General features: G+C 43.4%; 1 protein-coding gene across 2 annotated transcripts; it reads right to left on the bottom strand.

Annotated features, from left to right (window-relative positions):
- Positions 1 to 979: 979 nt before the first annotated feature.
- LOC135546253 (hypoxia-inducible factor 1-alpha-like) lies at positions 980 to 18,128 on the bottom strand. Of its 2 annotated transcripts, none has more exons than XM_064974524.1 (15): positions 17,981 to 18,128; positions 13,084 to 13,265; positions 12,740 to 12,897; positions 11,759 to 11,843; positions 11,554 to 11,669; positions 9,350 to 9,537; positions 7,482 to 7,588; positions 5,627 to 5,774; positions 5,271 to 5,476; positions 4,887 to 5,029; positions 4,673 to 4,765; positions 4,399 to 4,529; positions 3,506 to 3,617; positions 3,213 to 3,336; positions 980 to 3,033 (listed from the first exon to the last, which is right to left on the bottom strand). In XM_064974524.1, the coding sequence occupies exons 1-15, from the start codon at positions 18,010 to 18,012 to the stop codon at positions 2,972 to 2,974; spliced, it is 1,887 nt and encodes a 628-aa protein (XP_064830596.1). In that variant the 5' UTR covers positions 18,013 to 18,128; the 3' UTR covers positions 980 to 2,971. The 2 variants fall into 2 exon arrangements, with proteins under 2 accessions (XP_064830596.1, XP_064830597.1); XM_064974525.1 differs by having other exon boundaries at positions 12,740 to 12,894.
- Between the last annotated feature and the right edge of the window lie 1,401 nt (positions 18,129 to 19,529).

The raw sequence follows: 19,529 nt of genomic DNA, 5'->3' as shown, positions 1-19,529 counted from the left end.
AACTACTATTCTGACCTATTTACTGAAATCAGTTGAGAAACTACTGTGTGTTCAGCCCTGATTTGAGGTTGTAGTTAGTGAATGGAGAGACCCATTGACAAAACAGAGTTGGTGCATTATGGTTGTTTCCCCATCAAACAGTTTCAAGCAGGAAGTGATATGTACAGGTTGTTTTTTTTTGGGGGGGGGCACATTCGGTCTTCAACGCGGTCCGGAAAGTCGTGCTGAACATTTTTACTATTTCCTCGCCACGTTAAAATTAGCAAAAATATTGTCCTATATTGATCGTATTTGTAACTTCCGATGCTCCCTGACTGTCTAGCTTCATTTCTGTGATTATTAGTGAACTGGACACAGTCAAGAAACTATGAATGTAGGTCCATTATCATTTTACACAGTTTAGATTTGGTTTTAGTAATTTTAAAGTATATGGAGTTTGCTTCCCCCAACCCCAAAAAATGACATACTGCGGGCTGGATTGGACCCCTCGTGGGCCGGATCTGGCCCGCGGGCCGTATGTTTGACACCTCTACTCTAAAGTGCCAGTTCATTTGTAACTATTGTGAAATATTGTGGCCATTATACATATGGGTGTTATGTTCATGACATGTTCAATTTATTTGGCACCGACAAACTTAAAGGAGATGCCATTTACACATGGTGTGCTGTGCTTAGAGCGACTAATGTGTCGACTACACCGTTACACAATTTAGAACTAGTCTGGGGGTACTGCATAATCTCGCCCCTGCATAAACTTTACATTAACTGAATAAAACTAGGTCAGAAGTAACCTAATCTCTCGTTGACAGACGTATGTAACATAACTGAGATTTTTTAGTTCTGGGTTTCCGAGATTAGCTTGGGTTTTTTTCGGGGAAACAAAGGAGCATATTATTAAATATCAAGTAAAGAAACAAGCTGCAATCTGAAGTCAGGCAGCAACCTGCACTACGAAAACATGAATCTACCATAAACAACAGAAGATGGCAGTATTTCTTTATATTACATACTCTGGAATAAAAAGTACATTTATATCCATTTCAGTTTATTCAGTGAATAAAACAATGCAAAACAGTACAGATAAACACTAGTCTTTGAAAATGAAAGTTATGATAAAAGCCAAATTTATAAACAGAAGTATTGTGTTATGTAAATGACATAACTACAAATGTTGGTAGACCTACATCATTATAGGTTAGGTTGGGGTAAGACTATGTGCTATTCGCAGGTTAACACATTTCGAAGGGAAATAGGTGGGCATAATTCCATTTTTTGCCAAACATACTCACTATAAATTGTACTACTTGATTAAAAACGGATAAATAATCCACTTGATTAGAGAGAAATTCTCTTTTGGCTCCCCTATTAGAATATATATATATTTTTAAAAGTGTATAGATCTAACTTCATTAGATTACATCACTGTTTATTACAAAATATTAAATCAATGTACTTCAATCATTTTATTGGAGTCATTTAAAGTGGTTGGAGGTGGGGAGGGGGTTTAACCCCATGTCACCCTGCTATTGAAGATTATTTTGTAATGAAAAGAAAAGTAAATTCTTAAAAATAAAAGAAGAAGCTCAAATGGCACCGCAAAAACGTAATACTCTCAGATATATGGAGGTTCAAGGTTTACACTACAGAGCGTACAGGTGACAAGGATACGTTGCTTCTTTCATCGTACTGGGTAGACAAACGATACTTAACACATTCTGATGAATCTATAGAGATGAACCTAATGCCTCCATGGTATATCATTTCATTATTGCAAATGCAATACTCATGCAGGTAAAATAAATCCTATGTGTGCTTCAAACCAGTTATCTTTCTATCTCTTTCGTATTCTTTAAACGATAGATTCATAATAATGACAACGTGGGAGTAATTGATAAGATGTTAAGTAATCATTTCTACAGTACGTGAAATGAATGCGCAAAAGGCAGATATCAGATATTTTATCCACTGAATTTACAAAACAGCAACCACATTCCGAAAAGAAATCATTTCTGCTTGAATATGACAAGATCTTTGCACCACCTAAAAATACATGATAAAAGCAACAAAACCATTGCTGTTTATACAATAGTCGTCCATAAGCGAGCAGACAAAACATTCATTTAATACATGTTTTTTTTCTAAAGTTTGCATGTAAAGTATATAAAAAATACCAAGTAAAAAGATGCCACTGAAATAATTAGTCTGTTTGGTTGGAAAGAGATGGCAGTCGAGTACACTGCATACAGCTGATCTGTTGAGGTAACAACTGCCTGAGTACTGCACCCAACTACTCAATAGCAATGGCTTGGGATGTTAGTCATTCATTTGATCCTTCCTTATAAAAAAATGACCCATAGACGATCGTTCTGAGGTAATATTGGAATATCTTATAACCGTTGTGCGTTTCCGTTACAAAATAATATCATAATAATAAACCCAAAGGTCCCGTACAGACTGCCAGGTCCACATACCGTACTGAAGAAGAGTACACCAACTGAAGGGTCGTCGCTGTGTCCTAAAACACCACTCTCAGATTTACTGAACGTGTGTGTCTTAGGCTTGATTTGTGCGTGTGTTGTTTGAGTCTGTTCTGACCTCGGAAGCACCATTGGGTCAAGTGTAGTGTTTAGACTAAAGTCTACAAGTGTTCGCAAGAACTGAGGAGAACACCTTTATCAACCCTGAATGAGAGGTGGGGGGGGCTAAACCTAGTACTGCCACCTACCCCCTAGAACATGAGACATACAAGAGTGGAGAGAAGAAGAGGAACAAGGTTTAAGCTACAGGCAACCTCGCAGAAAACCATAGCAGGCTGTTGTTGTGGACATAGTTGGCCAGCGTGACGAAGTCTCTGAGTTGGAGGCGCTGGCAGAGAGAATGCGCGCGTCTGGTTGGGGAGTGTGTGAATGCTGTTGAGGCGCTGTGATCTCAGAACTTCGCAGCTGGCAGGGGATGATTGGCAGCTGCTTCCTCAAGTCAGAGAGGAGGTCAGGGTGTCAGGTGGGCGGGACAAGAAGAGGTCCCTCATCAAGGCTGGGGGAGAAAATGAGAGAGAAGGGGAAGAAGAGAACTGAGTTGGATTGGTCATCACCTATTTCAGTAGATATTAGCAAGAGTGCATTTGGTAGGTACGGTATGCAAATGCCACACATGAAGCCTAAATATTTGCCTAAGATACAGTAGTACCATGACGTGTGTCCATGTGTTTGTACCTGCGGTGTCACATCGTCCCTGGGCTTCCCCGAGGATGGGGTCTCTGTCCGTCAGCAGTTGACTCCGCCTGTGGGGGTGTGGCCCCAGCTCCAACTCTGGGCTCTCTGTATCCTCCAGGCAGTCCTGAAACACACACACAGTTTCAACTTTAATAGCACATCATTGTTCATTAAGTAATTTCATACACTCTCCCCAACTCCCACCCTAAACCCCCTCCTCACCCCACCCTAAACCCCCTTCCTCACCCAACCCTAAACCCCTTTCCTCACCCAACCTGAAACACCCTCCTCACCAGTAGGGTGTAGCTGAGAAGCAGTTCGTGCTCGATGGGGGACACAGAGTGTCTCGGTCTCTTGTCCTGACTCATCAGCTGAGATTGCATGTCTTCATCCTGCTCATGGCTCCTGTGGAAGTTACAGTTAGGAACATTAACATTCAGCAACACTTTCACTCCCAAACACCCAACACCACTGTCTGTCACTCCCAAACACCCAACACCACTGTCTGTCACTCCCAAACACCCAACACCACTGTCTGTCACTCCCAAACACCCAACACCACTGTCTGTCACTCCCAAACACCCAACACCACTGTCTGTCACTCCAAAACACCCAACACCACTGCCTGTCACTCCAAAACACCACTGTCTGTCACTCCAAAACACCACTGTCTGTCACTCCAAAACACCACTGTCTGTCACTCCAAAACACCCAACACCACTGTCTGTCACTCCCAAACACCCAACACTACTGTCTGTCACTCCAAAACACCCAACACCACTGTCTGTCACTCCCAAACACCCAACACCACTGTCTGTCACTCCCAAACACCCAACACCACTGTCTGTCACTCCCAAACACCCAACACTCCCAAACACCCAACACCACTGTCTGTCACTCCAAAACACCCAACACCACTGCCTGTCACTCCAAAACACCACTGTCTGTCACTCCAAAACACCCAACACCACTGTCTGTCACTCCCAAACACCCAACACTACTGTCTGTCACTCCAAAACACCCAACACCACTGTCTGTCACTCCCAAACACCCAACACTACTGTCTGTCACTCCCAAACACCCAACACCACTGTCTGTCACTCCCAAACACCCAATCCAACCAGGCGTCTCGTCTCTCTCACTGGTGTGACCCAGACAGCAGTGGGTCAGTAGAATAGATTTTTACCGTTTCCTGGTAGCAGTGGGGGGCTCTGGGGAGGGGCTGTCAGGGATCCCAGGGAGCTGGACGCTGAGCAGGAAATCATCATCCATGGAGATATACGGTGCCAGCATGTCCAGATCAACCACTTCCACGTCCTGCCAGCACAGGAGACAGACTGCTCAATCACAGGTATAGGCTCCCTCTTCCTAATTTCCCTCTCTCAAAATAGTTTGACTTATTGCAGAAACAGGAAAGAACTATGCTCATCATTAAGTGTTCGGCTGTGTTCTGCATGTACCTCAGGCTGGTCTTCCTTCTGCACGACCTCTTCTGAACAGACGGCAAACAACTTCTCCACCTCATCCTCTATTGGCAGCTCCTCAATGGGGATCTGACGAGGACAGATGTATAGTGGACTCCTCATCAGTGAGAACACATCGGGTTCGCCTGTTATAGACTCTAAGGAGATACTGTATCCTCACTGACAGTTAAGAATCATCTAAAGTTCTTACCAGTGCTGGTGTTGGTGATGATGAGGTGGGCTTGTCGAATATGGGTGAGAGGAGCGTCCACAGCTCGGGGGTGCACAGGTCCTGTGGGAAAACTGGGGCGGAGTCAGGGCTTGATGGAAGGCTGAACGACAGCTCCGCAAAGTCTGCAGGAACACAAGCCGCAAACATAAACAGTCTTTTGAGCACTTATGACAGTGAATGAATATGTAGTAAGCCAGCCCTGTCTCAGCCAGAATGGCACATAGGGCAGGAGGCTGCTGCTTGATCTACTAGTACACTAGAATCTTTTGGTACTCGACCCGGGGATCAAACTCCCAACCTCAGGGGAGACACTAACCACAAGATGGTACAGTACTACGGTGTGAATTAAAGTGTGAGGATGACCTGTGAGGGGTACGATGGGGTCTCCGGAGACAGGGGCCAGTTGGAGGAGGTCCTCTGGGTTCTCCTTCAGCTGTTGGAAGAGCTCTCCACTGCTGCTGTTGTCACTGTCACACAAAGTCTCCTCTGAGGCCTCAGAGACAGGATCACTCTTCAGCCCACAGCCAGTCTGCTCTACTGAGAACACCACATCTGCCTGCTCCACCACACTGTGTGTGTGTGTGTGTGTGTGTGTGTGTGTGTGTGTGTGTGTGAGAGTGAGAGAGAGAGAGAGAGATTATGTAGGGTATGGAGAATGGAAAGGGGTGAACGTATGTGTCATGAAAAAGGAGATGAGAGTAGAGGTGGTGGGACATTACCTGAGGATAAAGTTAAGACAGACCACAGCCTCTGGTTGAGAGGTCTTGTTGTTGTAGATGACTGTAGCCTGGGTCTCTGCCCACACGAAGCCCCCACTCTTAGCCAGAAAACGGTATTGGCTGGTGCACACCTGGCCTTTAGATAGAACTGGGATGGGGGGGGGGACAGTGGACATATCAATGTACACAGACAAACACGCGCACACACCCACAGGCACACTTCAAGTTGACCACTTCACCATAGCACCCTTAAAAGGCTGTTCAGGGCTCATAAAGCAATGTCCTTTCCCGGAGGTGGAGTAAATGACATTACTAAACTGCTCCCGAATGTCCTACGTCAGGAGTCCATGTGGGTTTTAATGACATTATGAAGGGCAGCTCTGAACAGTTGAAACTGGATTTTAAAAGAGCTGACTGACTCTCTGCTAGACACTAATAGAAGACCCGTCACATCTGGCCCCGTGGCCTCTCTGAAACGCTTCAGCAGGATTCTCTCTCTTCACAACTGGCTACGTGATTATTGCAGCTCAATGTGTGTAACTTTTGTTGACAATTACGATACCTTTCAGAAACCAAACACATTTTATAAGGAGGATGGGATCCATCCAAATCATTTACTGAATATGACAAGATCTTTGCACCACCTAGAAATACATTCCTGGATCCTTTCATAGCATTATAAGGCTGCGTTGAGACAATGACTTATCAATGACCCAAGTCCAGCTCAGTTAATCCCTACCATTGTGTCGCAGAGTTGTCATAATGCTTTAGCAAATGGACATTACACCAGGGGTGTTGGTAGACAAAATGTAAGTAACCTAATTTATGTCCCTCTAACTACCCTAAATGTCTCTGCTGATCCAACAGCTATTGTATGCAGTAATCATGTACCTATGAACCCAATTTATACTGTTAGCACTGAGGCAGTGTGCCCTAGGAGGAAGTCCACTGTGTGCAGCTCACCCTGCACTGACATAAATAACCAGAGCATATCTACTTCTGCTAAGCTTCCCTGTAAAGCAATGAAAACAAGTAAGCGTCCCAAAAGAAAAGTGCTCAGAATTGCCCACGTTAACATATGTAGCTTAAGAATCAAGGTTTATGAAATCAATAATTTGCTAGTAACAGATGACATTCATATTTTGACTATCTCTGAAACTCACTTAGATAATACCTTTGACGATACAGTGGTAGCAATACAAGGTTATAACATCTATAGAAAATATAGAAATGCCCATGGCGGAGGTGTTGCTGTTTATATTCAGAACCACATTCCTGTAAAGATTAGAGATGATCTCATGTTAAATACTGTTGAAGTAATACAATTGTTAGCTAGCTACCCACAAATAATTGCCATCTAACTTGCACAACATTACTTTTAGGTCATTTTTACCTGTGTGGTCACGTCTCTATTTTTGCTGGCTGAAAGAAGGTTTCAGTGAATGCGAGGTGCAGCGTGAGGCAATACAGTAGGGGAGAGTGTAAGCGCTTCTCACGGTAGTACGCAAATTGAGAAACCCCATGTATTCACGCAGTCTAGCAGTAGTTGTATTTGTCCAATCCTCTGTCCTCACTGTTCAGTCTGCTTCCCAGATACCCAGGAGGAAAGGCTGAGCAGTAGCAAGTCTGCCTGACAACAGCTGTCACAACAAAACGTCGTCCCCAGTACTCGCACAGTGTCATTTTACTTATGTATCACTCACCGGCATAACGCCTTACAGTGTTACACTGACTCTCACGGAACTGTTATATGTCACATGATAATGTTACAAAGGAGACTAGCTCGGTGAAACCAATGTTTTAGCATGCCCCCTTCCACCTACAATCCACACACACCCTGCTCTCAGAGACTCACGGATGTGCAGGCTCTTGGTCACATGATCCGTGTCCAGGGCATGATGGAATTCGTAGGCAGATTTGCCAATCAGATCTTCTGGCTCGTATCCCACTAGCTCTGCCACCCTGGCAACACAGTGGATAAAGGAGGGGGGTCAGAGGTCAGCATGTAGTCAACAACCCATCGATGATGCAGTATGGTAGTTTTGCAAGAGGGATTGGTATACAATAATTCATTTACCCCAGCAGATTAAGTTATGAGATATTGTAATGAGCCCCACTCAGAGTGGGCAACAAACAATGGTTATAAACTTTCCCATGGTATGGAGATGGCCATCTCCAGCAGTCTGTTTGTTTGTGTGTAGTGGGAAATTATTTCATTCATGATTTTCTGTACTTGATTGGTTAATGATATGTTCTAAATATAATTGTATACGCGGAGAGACGTGGACCGAGGCATTCCCCTGGGAGGTGAAACCGGATTTAGCCATGTACCCCCATGTTAACGCCATCTTTGGTTAAGTAGTTCTCTTCTGTTAGTCTATAATTATGTTGTAACTGACTACTGATATCCTTTTACTTCTTAGACCTTTGACCTGTTTAGGTGCTGATGGTATACTTACTGGTAATCTGTGTCGACAGTGGCTACGGCTACTGTCTTAGTTGGGAGTCAGAAGATTTAGTGACCATGAAGACTGAACAGTTGTCTGCTGATAGTGGATATAAGGGCCTTCTCCGAGGAGGCCAGGCAGACTTTTTCTATGCTGGAGGTTGTCTCCCGTTGAAACTTGAATGAACCAGAATTGATTTATGATTGACTATAACCGCAACTACTCTTCTCAATTATTCAGGGGATTGGAACCAAAATATAACGGGTAGGGAGAGATCGAGACAGAGGGGTGAACCTTTAGGTGGCTTGATGTCCTGAACATCATGGCATGACTTGGAATGTGTTTAGGCTATTACTAGCATCAGAACATCACTGAATAACAGAATTATATAATTGATTTTCGAAATATTAAAAAATAAATCATATTATTAACCGGTTCTCATGATTTTAAAATAACTTTTCTCTTTCGAAACACTAGAGATCACTTTCGTTTCCGGTTCTGTTTCCTTTCCTCTAATTAGTTCACTCTTTTCCCTGAACCGGTTCCAACCCCTGCTTTTATTCATTTCACAATCCCCTTTACAGAGTGTGTATGAGGGTGTGTGTTTGTATGTGATGTTTCTGTTGCTATGCATGTGTGTATTAGCCTAAAAGTGAGTTTAGCGTTCAGTCTAGTTTAATCATGGCTGTATCCACTACGGCCAATTCTATTGCAAATTTTTTGCAACTGAAACTGTTTACTTCAAATGCTGTTGAGTTTCATTTTGTTCTCAAATGAAAATTGTTGTTCAGTTGTGACTCTTTCTGGAAAGATTTGGATGGAGCCCCAGGGTTTCCCAAACTCGGTCCTGGGCCCCCCCTGGGGGCACGTTTTAGTGTTTGGCCCCTAACACTACACAGCTGATTCAAATCATCAAAGCTTGATGATGACTTGGTTATTTGTATCAGCTGTGTAGTGCTGGGGCAAAAACCAAAAGGTGCCCCCAGGAGGGTGGTAGGCAAACCCTGCTTTAGAGCATGGAATAATTAATCATTTATAGATGTGCAGCTTGTGCCCGATACTTCAGACTTGTCATATTGGAATGGCAACGTGTGGAAACCAGAACATTTAAATGATCTCCTTCCATTTAAGAATGCAACAGCTTTTACGTCACGTTGAAGAGTGTTTGGATTAAATGGTTTTGCAACAAAAGGTTTTGCAACAGACTAAACGCTTTGCAACAGAATCGGCGTAATGAATTCACCACGTGTGTGTGTGTGTGTCTGCTCAGCCTCACCTGCCCTCGCAGTGTGTGAAGCGCAGGTCCATGCTGTGTCGAGTGAGGAAGGTACTGCGGTCCAGAGGGAACTCCACACTAGACGGGTGGGGGATGGGCTCACACAGCACCGTCATGAAGCTGCCTGCAGGGGGCGACGAGTCCTCGTCACTGGAGCACACACGCATGTGGCCTGTACAGTGCAGCACCTAGGGGCCACAGAGTGCAGGAAGGTTAGTTTGACAACCATGACTATCCATATTAGTCCCAATGTGAATGTTGGAGAGCAGGGATGGGCAAATTTGATGAGGGCACAAAAAGGGCACAAAAAAAATCACAACTCATCATGAGGGGCCGCAGTAGCTCGCTTTTTTTGTAGTTGTGTGGAAATTGATACGGGGGCCTTTAAAAAAGGGGGGCTGTGCCGCGGGTTGCCTGCCAGTTGCCCATTCCTGTTGCAGAGACAATTCAGGGCAGACATAACTATGTTAAGCAACATTCACAGTGGGACTTGACATGGCGTGTTAGAAGAAAATAAAGGAATGTAAGGATTTTTCTATACAAGAGGAAGGCTCTGTCCCAAATGGCAGCCTATTCCCTATAGTGCACTACTTCAGACCAGAGCTCTATTCCCTATATAGTGCACTACTTCAGACCAGAGCTCTATTCCCTATATAGTGCACTACTTCAGACCAGAGCTCTATTCCCTATATAGTGCACTACTTCAGACCAGAGCTCTGGCGCAGACCAAATAACCAGAGATGGAGAGGAACAGCAGTATGAAAATGGGATGTGACACCCTTGTAACACGGCCAAGAGTGAGAACACAGACTCACCCCAACAACACAAATGCTGAGTCAACACTGTTCACACACACCTCTACTGGAATCCAGAGCGTAACTGGGCCAAGGCTTTCTGACAGTCATGGTCACTGATGGACCCATGCCTTGTGTGTGTGTGTGTGTGTGTGTGTGTATACTTGTTTTCCCTAATTTATCAGGACCCCAATGGTCTAACAATTCACCCAATCGTCCTGACAAGGTAGGAAAATTTGTTACAATTATATTTAAAATTTAAGGGTTAGGTTTTAGAGTTTTAAGTTAAGGTTAGGTTTAGGGGTTAATGTTAGGGAAAATAGTATTTTTAAAAGGTCAAACATTTTTACACCCCAAAAAAGTCCAGACATTTCACAAAAATAAAGCTGTAATCCCCCGGATCAACCTCCTGATGCTGGACACTGAGCCAAGCAGAAATTAGCCAAGAGAAATGAAGGTGAGGGGACACCATCTATGCTACCAATGATGTAGGCAAGCCATAGTCACTCCAATAGGAAAGAAAGTAAGGCAGGCTGGATTAAGTAGAGAACCAGACTCATAAACCAGAGAGATATGGTTAATCCCCACATCTCATCATTAGAATGGAGACAAATCCCTGATATCTAGGCCAGCCAGACTGTCCTACCTAACCTTTCAGCTGGATTAAGTGTCCTGTCCTTCTGAATCGAAAACACATCTCATGTTTATAGCTCGGGTGTTTCTCTAACGTCTTAGCAACGCCACTGGTAACAGCAACATTTGAATCTCACTGAATGGTGAAAGACGGCCTGAATAGGGTTGGCCAATATCCAGATGTTCAGACCTTCTGATTCAGAGGGGTTGGGTTAAATGCGGATGATGCATTTCAGTTGTACAACTGACTAAGTATCCCCCTTTCCCTTCATATCAATCCAGTACCATAGCGGGGTACATGGTATTACCGTTATAGCAGCACTTTGTATGCACTCTTCTCTCCATAGCGGACACTAGCTAAATGCTAAGAAGCGCAATCGGACATAAACGAATGGCAAGAACAGACAGCCCAGCTCATAAAGTTATACTCAAAAGGGTACTCTCTTTCTGCACGCACAAAACAAATATTAGACAACGGGGATCTTGATCAAGGAGGGGGTTGATCATCTCTGCTGTAAATCTTGAAAGCTAGAAACTTAGCTAGAGAGGAAGTTAGCAAACCAAATGCAGAACTGAAGAGAATTGATATGGCACATCTTAGATAGTCAAATGTATAGTTAGAAGATATTTTGCTAGCAAGCATTAGTTGTGCATTTCAAGTGTGAATTTCAAGTGTAAAGATCGCCCTATGCAGGTGTGGAATACGCAGGTGTACAGGGCTTGGGGTGTTAGTGGCTCATTTAGGGCTCAGCTGTGTGTGTCTGCGCGGGGGCGTACCTTCCAGGTGGCAGACTTTATGTTGACAGTGCGCCCTCTAACAGTCAGAGTGCTCTTCATCCTAAGAAAGAAGGTCATCTCTGTGTGTTGCTGCACTGGTTTCTTCTTGAATACACCTGGGATGGGGAGAAGGGTTTAGGCCTATAGCTCTGTGTGAGCGTGCATGATGAACACACACACACACACAACGGGTAGTTTGTCTCACCTGGCCTAGGCGCCAGGAGATCCCGTAGCTCCTCTTGGTCACATGGGTGGACAAAGTCATACACACTCTGGCCCAGCAGCTCCAGCTGGACAACAACAATAATACAACCATGTCAATACAATGCCACACAGGCGCCTTTTCCATGAACTGCAGATTAAGAAAAGCTGCACTGCAAAGCCGAGAATATCACACCTGGTGCTTCGTAGCTTGTATCTATTTGCTAACTCCTACAAACATGATGATGTCTGCATTTTCTTGGTAATCCAACCAACCAGACTCTTAAATTTGTTCTGCAGGGTAATCTAGGGAACCATAAACTTTTGGCTATGATTGTACTACAAGCCTGCATGTGAATTAATAAAAAGAAAGATAAGCTAAGAAGGGGGGGATGACTTCTCGTGAAAAAAAGTTTTTTTTTCTGTAGAACTTGAGGGCTCTCAGAGACCACAGCCTATTTTGAAGGAAGAAAAGGAAGCACGTATAAAGAACACATACCACGTGTGGTTTAACTCACATGTCAGACACGGAAATATCCAAAAAGCCTCATGATTTCAAACTGTTAAATCAATTATGCAACATAAAACTAACCAATTGGACAACCAAACTGTTCATCAAAGGCCATGAATAAAAACGTGGTAAAACATGCACTAACAACGGAATATTATTAACATTACTCATTGCCATTCGTTAAGTGGGAGAATCCACTTTTTGTATCGAGTCTGCAGTCGACATTCTAGTAAGTCTATAACGGATTCATTCTACTTGACTATTACTCAATTAGAGCTTTGTGGATACAGACGGACTGTAAACAAAATCACACAACAGCAGTGGAACTGTATATTACAATCGTACTACTATATGGCATTAAGCAGATGCTTTTTATCCACAGAGACTTACAACAGCGAGTGCATACATTTTCATACGGATCGCCCCAGTGGAGATCAAACCCATGACCCTGATGTTACCAAGACCTGTATGTACCTGTTGGATGCCCAGGTGTTTGTCGACGCTGTCACCCAGGTAAATCATATCCCCCTCCTCGGTCATCACCATGATGAAACCTGCCAGCGCCCGGGGGTAGAACCCATCCATCGTGTCCTCGTCCCCATCTGTGACGCGCTCCTCACTCGTGTCCCCTGCTATGACATTAAAACCCACGTCATTAGAAAACGCACGCGTCCTACGTCATGTCACCATCTTTTCGACTCAAGGGTCTAGACTACCACCATCTTGGGAGTTGGTTATTACTAGGAAAGTAGTAAAGAAAGTAAGCTCTCAACCATTCAGTCACAGGACACAGACATGACTGGCCAATGGGAGCCCACCTGAGCGGAGGTGGTGCATGCGAAGGAAGCTGAGCGTCACCCTCATGATGGCGGCCTTGTCCAGGTCGGCGGAGACTCTGCGGGGGAGGGGCAGGGTGTGGGCCAGCTCGTAGAACAGCTCCGTCTCCTGGCTCCGCCGGCAGCGTGCCGCATCCCGGGAACGCACCTTCCGCTGATCTGACCTGGACAGAGGGAAGAGGGAGAGAGAAAAAGAGAGTGGTGAGGAAGTGATGAAGCAGGAAGAGAAGTAGAACAGACCAAGGCGGTGTAGGAGCAAGGCATACTGAGGAGGTGTTCGTTCATGAAGATAAATCCTTTGTGATTTCTTGCAAATGATTACATTCCTTGCAAATGATTACAAATGTCATCCAATTTTCCGATGTGTGAAATTCTAGTAAAAATCACAAAACGCCCTGAACCCTTTCAACACACATTTAAACTTTTTCTGTGAAGTCAGTCATTGTGTACACAAAGTCAAACCAGATATTTAACATCCACAGTGTAATATTCACTTCCTTCTTCAGACAAACAAAATTCAAACATTGTTTATTACTCTTGTTCATCAAACGTCTCTGATCCTCTCTTTACTCTATCCCACCTCCATAACCGAACAAGCAAACAGCTAAATATTCAAACGCACACATACAAACAGATGGAACAAAAAATGTATTTCCTAAATAGTTTTCTCTTTGTGTAGTGGAAGTGTTCACCGAGTCTCACACTGTCTGTGAGGGGGCAGGGAAACGATCCTCCCTGAACCACAGCCCTTAATCGCCCCTTACCTCCTCCCCTTAGCTTCCTCCCTCGCACCACGGGGATACAGGCAGGCTCTGTTAACCCGTTTATGGCATCTGACGCCAAATCAACAGACCCCCCCCCGTGTCCTCCATTGTCCCTCTGTCCTCTATAGTCTCAGAGAGCTTCTGAGATTGTGCCCTCACTTCGATCCCCCTGGCTTTTCACAGGACGTTTAAACAGAAGTAATGGTGTATCTCCATGTATGACTGCAGGCCGGGTGAGGCAGTTCGGGAGTTCTCCCAGTCCCGTAGCATCTCACAATCTGTGTATCCAAAGAAAATATCATTGATTATTTAATAACTGTAATTGATCCTTACCAGCTGTGGTAATATGACGTGAGAGTAATGAGTTTCTCATTGGTCAGGGTGTGACAGAACGTGCTCGGTTTGATTTTAATATGGTCAGATATGTGTTCTCAAAGACTGGGAAACAGGCAACATAAGGGCACTTCCATGGTAACAGAATTTAGATTTTTCACTTAAAATGTATGCCAAAAAACCATTGACTTCAAAGTTTAACAAACCGATACAACTCTACGCACAAGGACTACCTTTAACAATTTACATTGAAAATGTTACAACAACAAAAAAACATTACTGGAACAACTGTGCAGATACAACGTTTGGAAACAGAATTTTGATAAAATCTCCCTCCATTTTTTTTATGTGACCACATTTTTTAAATAGATTCAAAGGTTGTGTGCAGAACTACAGTAAGTAACGTGGATTTACACCTGGTAACAGAAATACGCTAATGTCATTTCATCATGGGTCCCTGATCTGTACAACACAGAAATGCATAATTATGGATATGAGTGTCATTCTCTTCATGGTGTATCCTAAATAGGTACACAAAACGGTTGAAATATGCAATATCCTCCTTTGCATATTTGGGTATTATTCTACATACTGGCTATTATTTTAATGAGCTCTGTTACCAAGCAAGACCAAATTTGGTTGGTCCAGACAAAATCTGAACCAATCATAGAAGTCTACGTTTCACAAGTTTGGACATCAAGGTACACCACAGTAGATAATACAGTACAGTACGGGACTGATTTCTTCAACCGGCTCAGGCTGCTTTTCATACTGCCTCTACCCGCTCCCGCTGACTTCTTGTCCGACTCCCACCTGCTCCCGCAAGAACTGTTCCTGAACCCAACCCCAGTCCCGCAAAGTTAATTTAGGTGTATGTGAAGCAGCTTGATTTGCAGCCCAGGTCTTTAGTTTTGAACGGTTTGGCCTACAGATGAGCGGTTTTCTGCATTTCTCCAACACTGGCCGCGCATTCTGCATGATTGATTGTTATTCAATTATTCAAACAATTTAAAAGTAAATACGACAGCCCACACTATGCAAAATAATATTTTGTTTGTCAATAGAGGATTGTGTTTCTATCACATGTCTTGTATAGGCTCTGAGATTAAATAGGCTATGACGTCACATTCCTATCTCACAGCAATACTGCAGCTCACCCATACTGTCCCATAATACACTAGTTGCTTTTGAAGTAACAGTTGTTGTGTTTAAGGGGTTATAGAGTGCACTGCCTGCCAAGCCCCCTGACTGCTGATTGGTCAGTTTATTGGAGTCAGCTCATTTTCTGCTCCTGGGATCTTCATAGCTCAGTGGCTGGTATCCTAGAGTGGGGGAGGGGTGTTTGAGTGAGCTGGAGCCTCTCAGCCAGACTGTTAGCTTTTGAAATTATAAAAGAGAGTGCAAGATATTTTTGTGAATATGTCTAATTTGGAGAGGTTTTTGACCAAATATTGACCTAAACTCAAGCACTCAAGACAACATGAAAAAATGATTGTATATATCAAGGAATGCCATTTTGGCCATACAAATACTGTCATAAATTACAGAAATTAATGGGAATATTTTACACAATTTGACATTTGCGAGATTTTTGACACCTCAAGGACACCTGAGCCTTGTTAAGGATAAACATGTACACATACAGATTGGTATAAGATATCTGTTACATTTTTATGTGCACATGTTGACAAGATGTTGGGGAATCACTGAAATGAAATATTGACCCACCGAGCTTGTCTGACGACTTCAACACTGTGTGGGAAAAAACTGTGTGACTCTGTTTTAGCCCTCCACAGGAACAGGATAGAGCCCTATAAAATGTGTTGTTCAGGCATAGTTCAGTCAAAATCTATATTTGGGTCTAATTGCCCTGAACTTGAGTTGTGTCTCAAGGTCCATGGTGACAGAATCCACAACAATCTATTTATTACTTCTGCCACAGTCGGCATCGTCAAATGTCATGAATGTAAACAGCCAAACCGATGTCAGCAATGCTGCACTGCAAGCTGAAATTTCCTAAAAATATATTGTCACCACTTCAGTTTAGACATCTCAAGGTTAAGGTAAATCGACCCAAATATAGATTGACTGAACTAGGCCTCTCTTTAACCGGTTGTTTTTTGAAAATCGTTTGTCGTCGATATACAATTTAGGTTCCAAAACCGTAGATCGAAAGCGAGGCGTATCAATATTAAGATAGAGCAGTTGGGCAGCGTCAGAGCATTTACCCGCCAGGCATATTGGTAGCCTATGTGAAATGACCCAATGCAATGCAATTTGAGTCATAACAGCAATACTGACTGTAGGCAGAGTCAATTTGACCTGGGAAACATGAATGAACACCAATGGAATATGTCCACTCGGGTGGGTATAATTTGTGGAACGGTCCAACAGGAATCTGTTCCAAAAACGTTGTAAATAACATGGTTGCCAACAAACAACGCATACAAAGTTGTATAGCGGCAGAATGAGATACCGGGTAGGGAGTGGGCTATTTCATTATGTTTTTCACTCGCCACGTTAATTCTGAAAAATGTCTGTCTTCACTCTGGAGCCTATGGACAAACATGAAGAATAAGCTACGTGGTGGGTTGATGCCTATTCGGAAACTAGTTAGCTAGGTGAATTGACCATGCTACTTTGTATGCGTTGCTTGTTGGCAATCTTATACATTACAACGTTTTTGGTACATATTCCTGTTGGAACGTTCTACAAATGATACCCACCCTGTCCTCTCTACCCCCCCCCCCCCCCCCCTGGAATAAGGTCAATGACGTCATCAACTCCACGCTTTACAGGGTTTACTAGGCTCTTCATTTAATCCTGCCTCTAAATGAGTTGATGATATTGAGATGTGTGAATTGAGTAGGCTCAATCCTATCCTAAACTATTAAGGATCTCTCAACCAAAACTATGTAGTAAAATATATACTTAAATAAGGTTGTCTAATAGTTATTGCACAATTTCCACTGCCAAGATCTAAATGCAGAGACACAGAGGCGTCATGCCCATAGGGGGCACAGGGGTAAGTGCCCCCTCTGATTTCTCCTATATATATATATGGGCATGACGCCTCTGTGTCTCTGCATATATATATATATATATTTCTCTGTAATACTACTAGCCACAATTTGATCAAGTTGGGTTTAGCTAGCCCAGATAGGTTTCCAATATCCCAACCTCATAACTTGCTACCAAGAAGCCATTTCAGGCTATCAATCCAGTTAGAGTAGCTAACGTGTCCAAATATCTTAGCTGGCATGTATAAACAACGTCATGTTGCTTGCTTAGCCAGTACCACTTCCTCCTGATTTGGACCATACCTGGCATGAACTCTGGACCTCTGCATTGCTAGCACACATGGCCGCCATCCTGAAACATCTTATCAGTCAGCTCCACATTAAAAACTAGCTAAAGTCTGAAGTGGCTGACGAGTACATTTCACACATCCCCATGTGCTACACATGCCTGCTGGCAAGGTTGGTAGACTTCAGAAAGACAAGCAAGATTTGGGGCCATAGATTGCAGAAAAAAAAACAGTTTCAGGTGTTTGAAAATGCACATACTTTGTGCCCCCTCGGATTTGGGTGCATGACACCCCTGGGAGAAGACTTGAAAAAAATGGATTTTACTTTTTGATATCTCGTATCTGTACATTCGTGCGAATGTCCAAGTTATTTTGGAGTCGGCAGACAATAGGCTACGAGACCACTTGGAATATGTCGACGATGTTTAATTGAAACCAAAAACGCACATGTATAACTCATTTATAAATGTCTTACCGTTGTGCAACAGGCTCTTCCTTCGTATCCATATTAAACTCGTAAACTTCAAGGATCAGACTTCTGATTTGTTTTATTATTGTTCAATTCTATGCTGAGACTGTTTGACTCGAGAAAGCTCTAACAACAACGCCTCATCCCGAATGGCTTCCGCCTTGGCAGACATTCTAGCCAATGAGAAGGTAGATTCGCATGAACAACAGGGATGCGTTCAGTACCGAAAAATGTACTGCAACGTTCAATTAAAGGGACAAGGTGCGGTTCTTAACGACCAGTTCAAAACGGAGAGATGGTGGGTTGGGGAACGGCACTTTAAATACGTCACTCCCTGCTTTAAAACCATACCCATCAAACGTACCTCAAAGTCTGTTCAAGAACGTTGAAGGGCGTTCTGAGGAAACGTGCCGTTCAGTACAAACCGTGACGTAACGTAGCAGACATTCAATCGAACTGAACGAACCCCAGGCACAACTTTGTCTATTGTGTTCGTTTGAGTGGTAAGGCTGAAGGCACCGACATTAGAATAAATTGGAGTAATGCCGGGGGGAGGTGCATTTGGTGTCAGCCGAATGGTCTGACACTAATGTGGTTTTCCAACAGCAAGACTCAGATCAACATGGCGGGGTCATTGTTTATCAAAGTTTTTCTTTATCATGTAAAAATAAACATGCCTCCAACCCCCATATCACGCAAGCACAAACTGAAATAAAATGTGTGTACATTGTTCAATCAATTAGTGACAGTCCCAAATCTCACATGAATTTGTACATATCCACTGTATACATGAATTGCACCAAAGTTGGTTCCTGTTTCAGTAACGTCTTTGGTTAGGTTCATGTCTTCAAACAAAAAGACAATAATGATTGGTTGACAATTAGAGCCTCCCACAATGCAGCCGGTGGCTGCAGGATGAAGTTGGTGAAGAGCAACTGCAGAAACTAACAGTAGACTGCAGTCAAAATGTCATGACCTTTGATCACATGATTTATGTTCATGCAGTGGACATGAAGGTGCAAGTCCACATTTTTCCCCCCAATAATGCAACACAGTTTCAAAGCCAGTGACATGACAAAAGAGATCAGCTCGAACGAGCATATTATTCTTTATATGGAGGAGTTTGAGCTGATCAATTCTGTCTGTGGTCATGCCTTTCAAAGTGTGTTGCAAGCCTGCCTTGCATCTACATGTCAACTGCATGAAGTCGCTGTAGCTGCTTATTTCATGTTTATTTTTGACATTACAAACAATTAAACATTTTTATAAACAATGGAAACACTGTCATGTAGCTATGAGCCTTGCTGTAGGTTAAAGGCTATACGGACACTCCTGGGCTGCAAACCGCAACGGCAACACAACCATGTTGCACGGAGCCTTGTTTTAGGGAGAAGGCTATATGGACACTCCTGACCTAAACACACTAGTACACCACAGAGGACATGTAATATCTACATATGTACAATGTAATAACTAGTGTATCTTGAAGGGTACTTTTTTGTAATTCAATACACCTGAAAATATGAGGGCAGTGCAAGCAGATGAATGAAAGTAG

The sequence above is a fragment of the Oncorhynchus masou genome, chromosome 9 (assembly GCF_036934945.1).
Source record: "Oncorhynchus masou masou isolate Uvic2021 chromosome 9, UVic_Omas_1.1, whole genome shotgun sequence".
Lineage (NCBI taxonomy): Eukaryota > Metazoa > Chordata > Actinopteri > Salmoniformes > Salmonidae > Oncorhynchus > Oncorhynchus masou.
The sequence above is the reverse complement of the archived record's forward strand: the minus strand, read 5'-3'. Positions and strand labels throughout refer to the sequence as shown.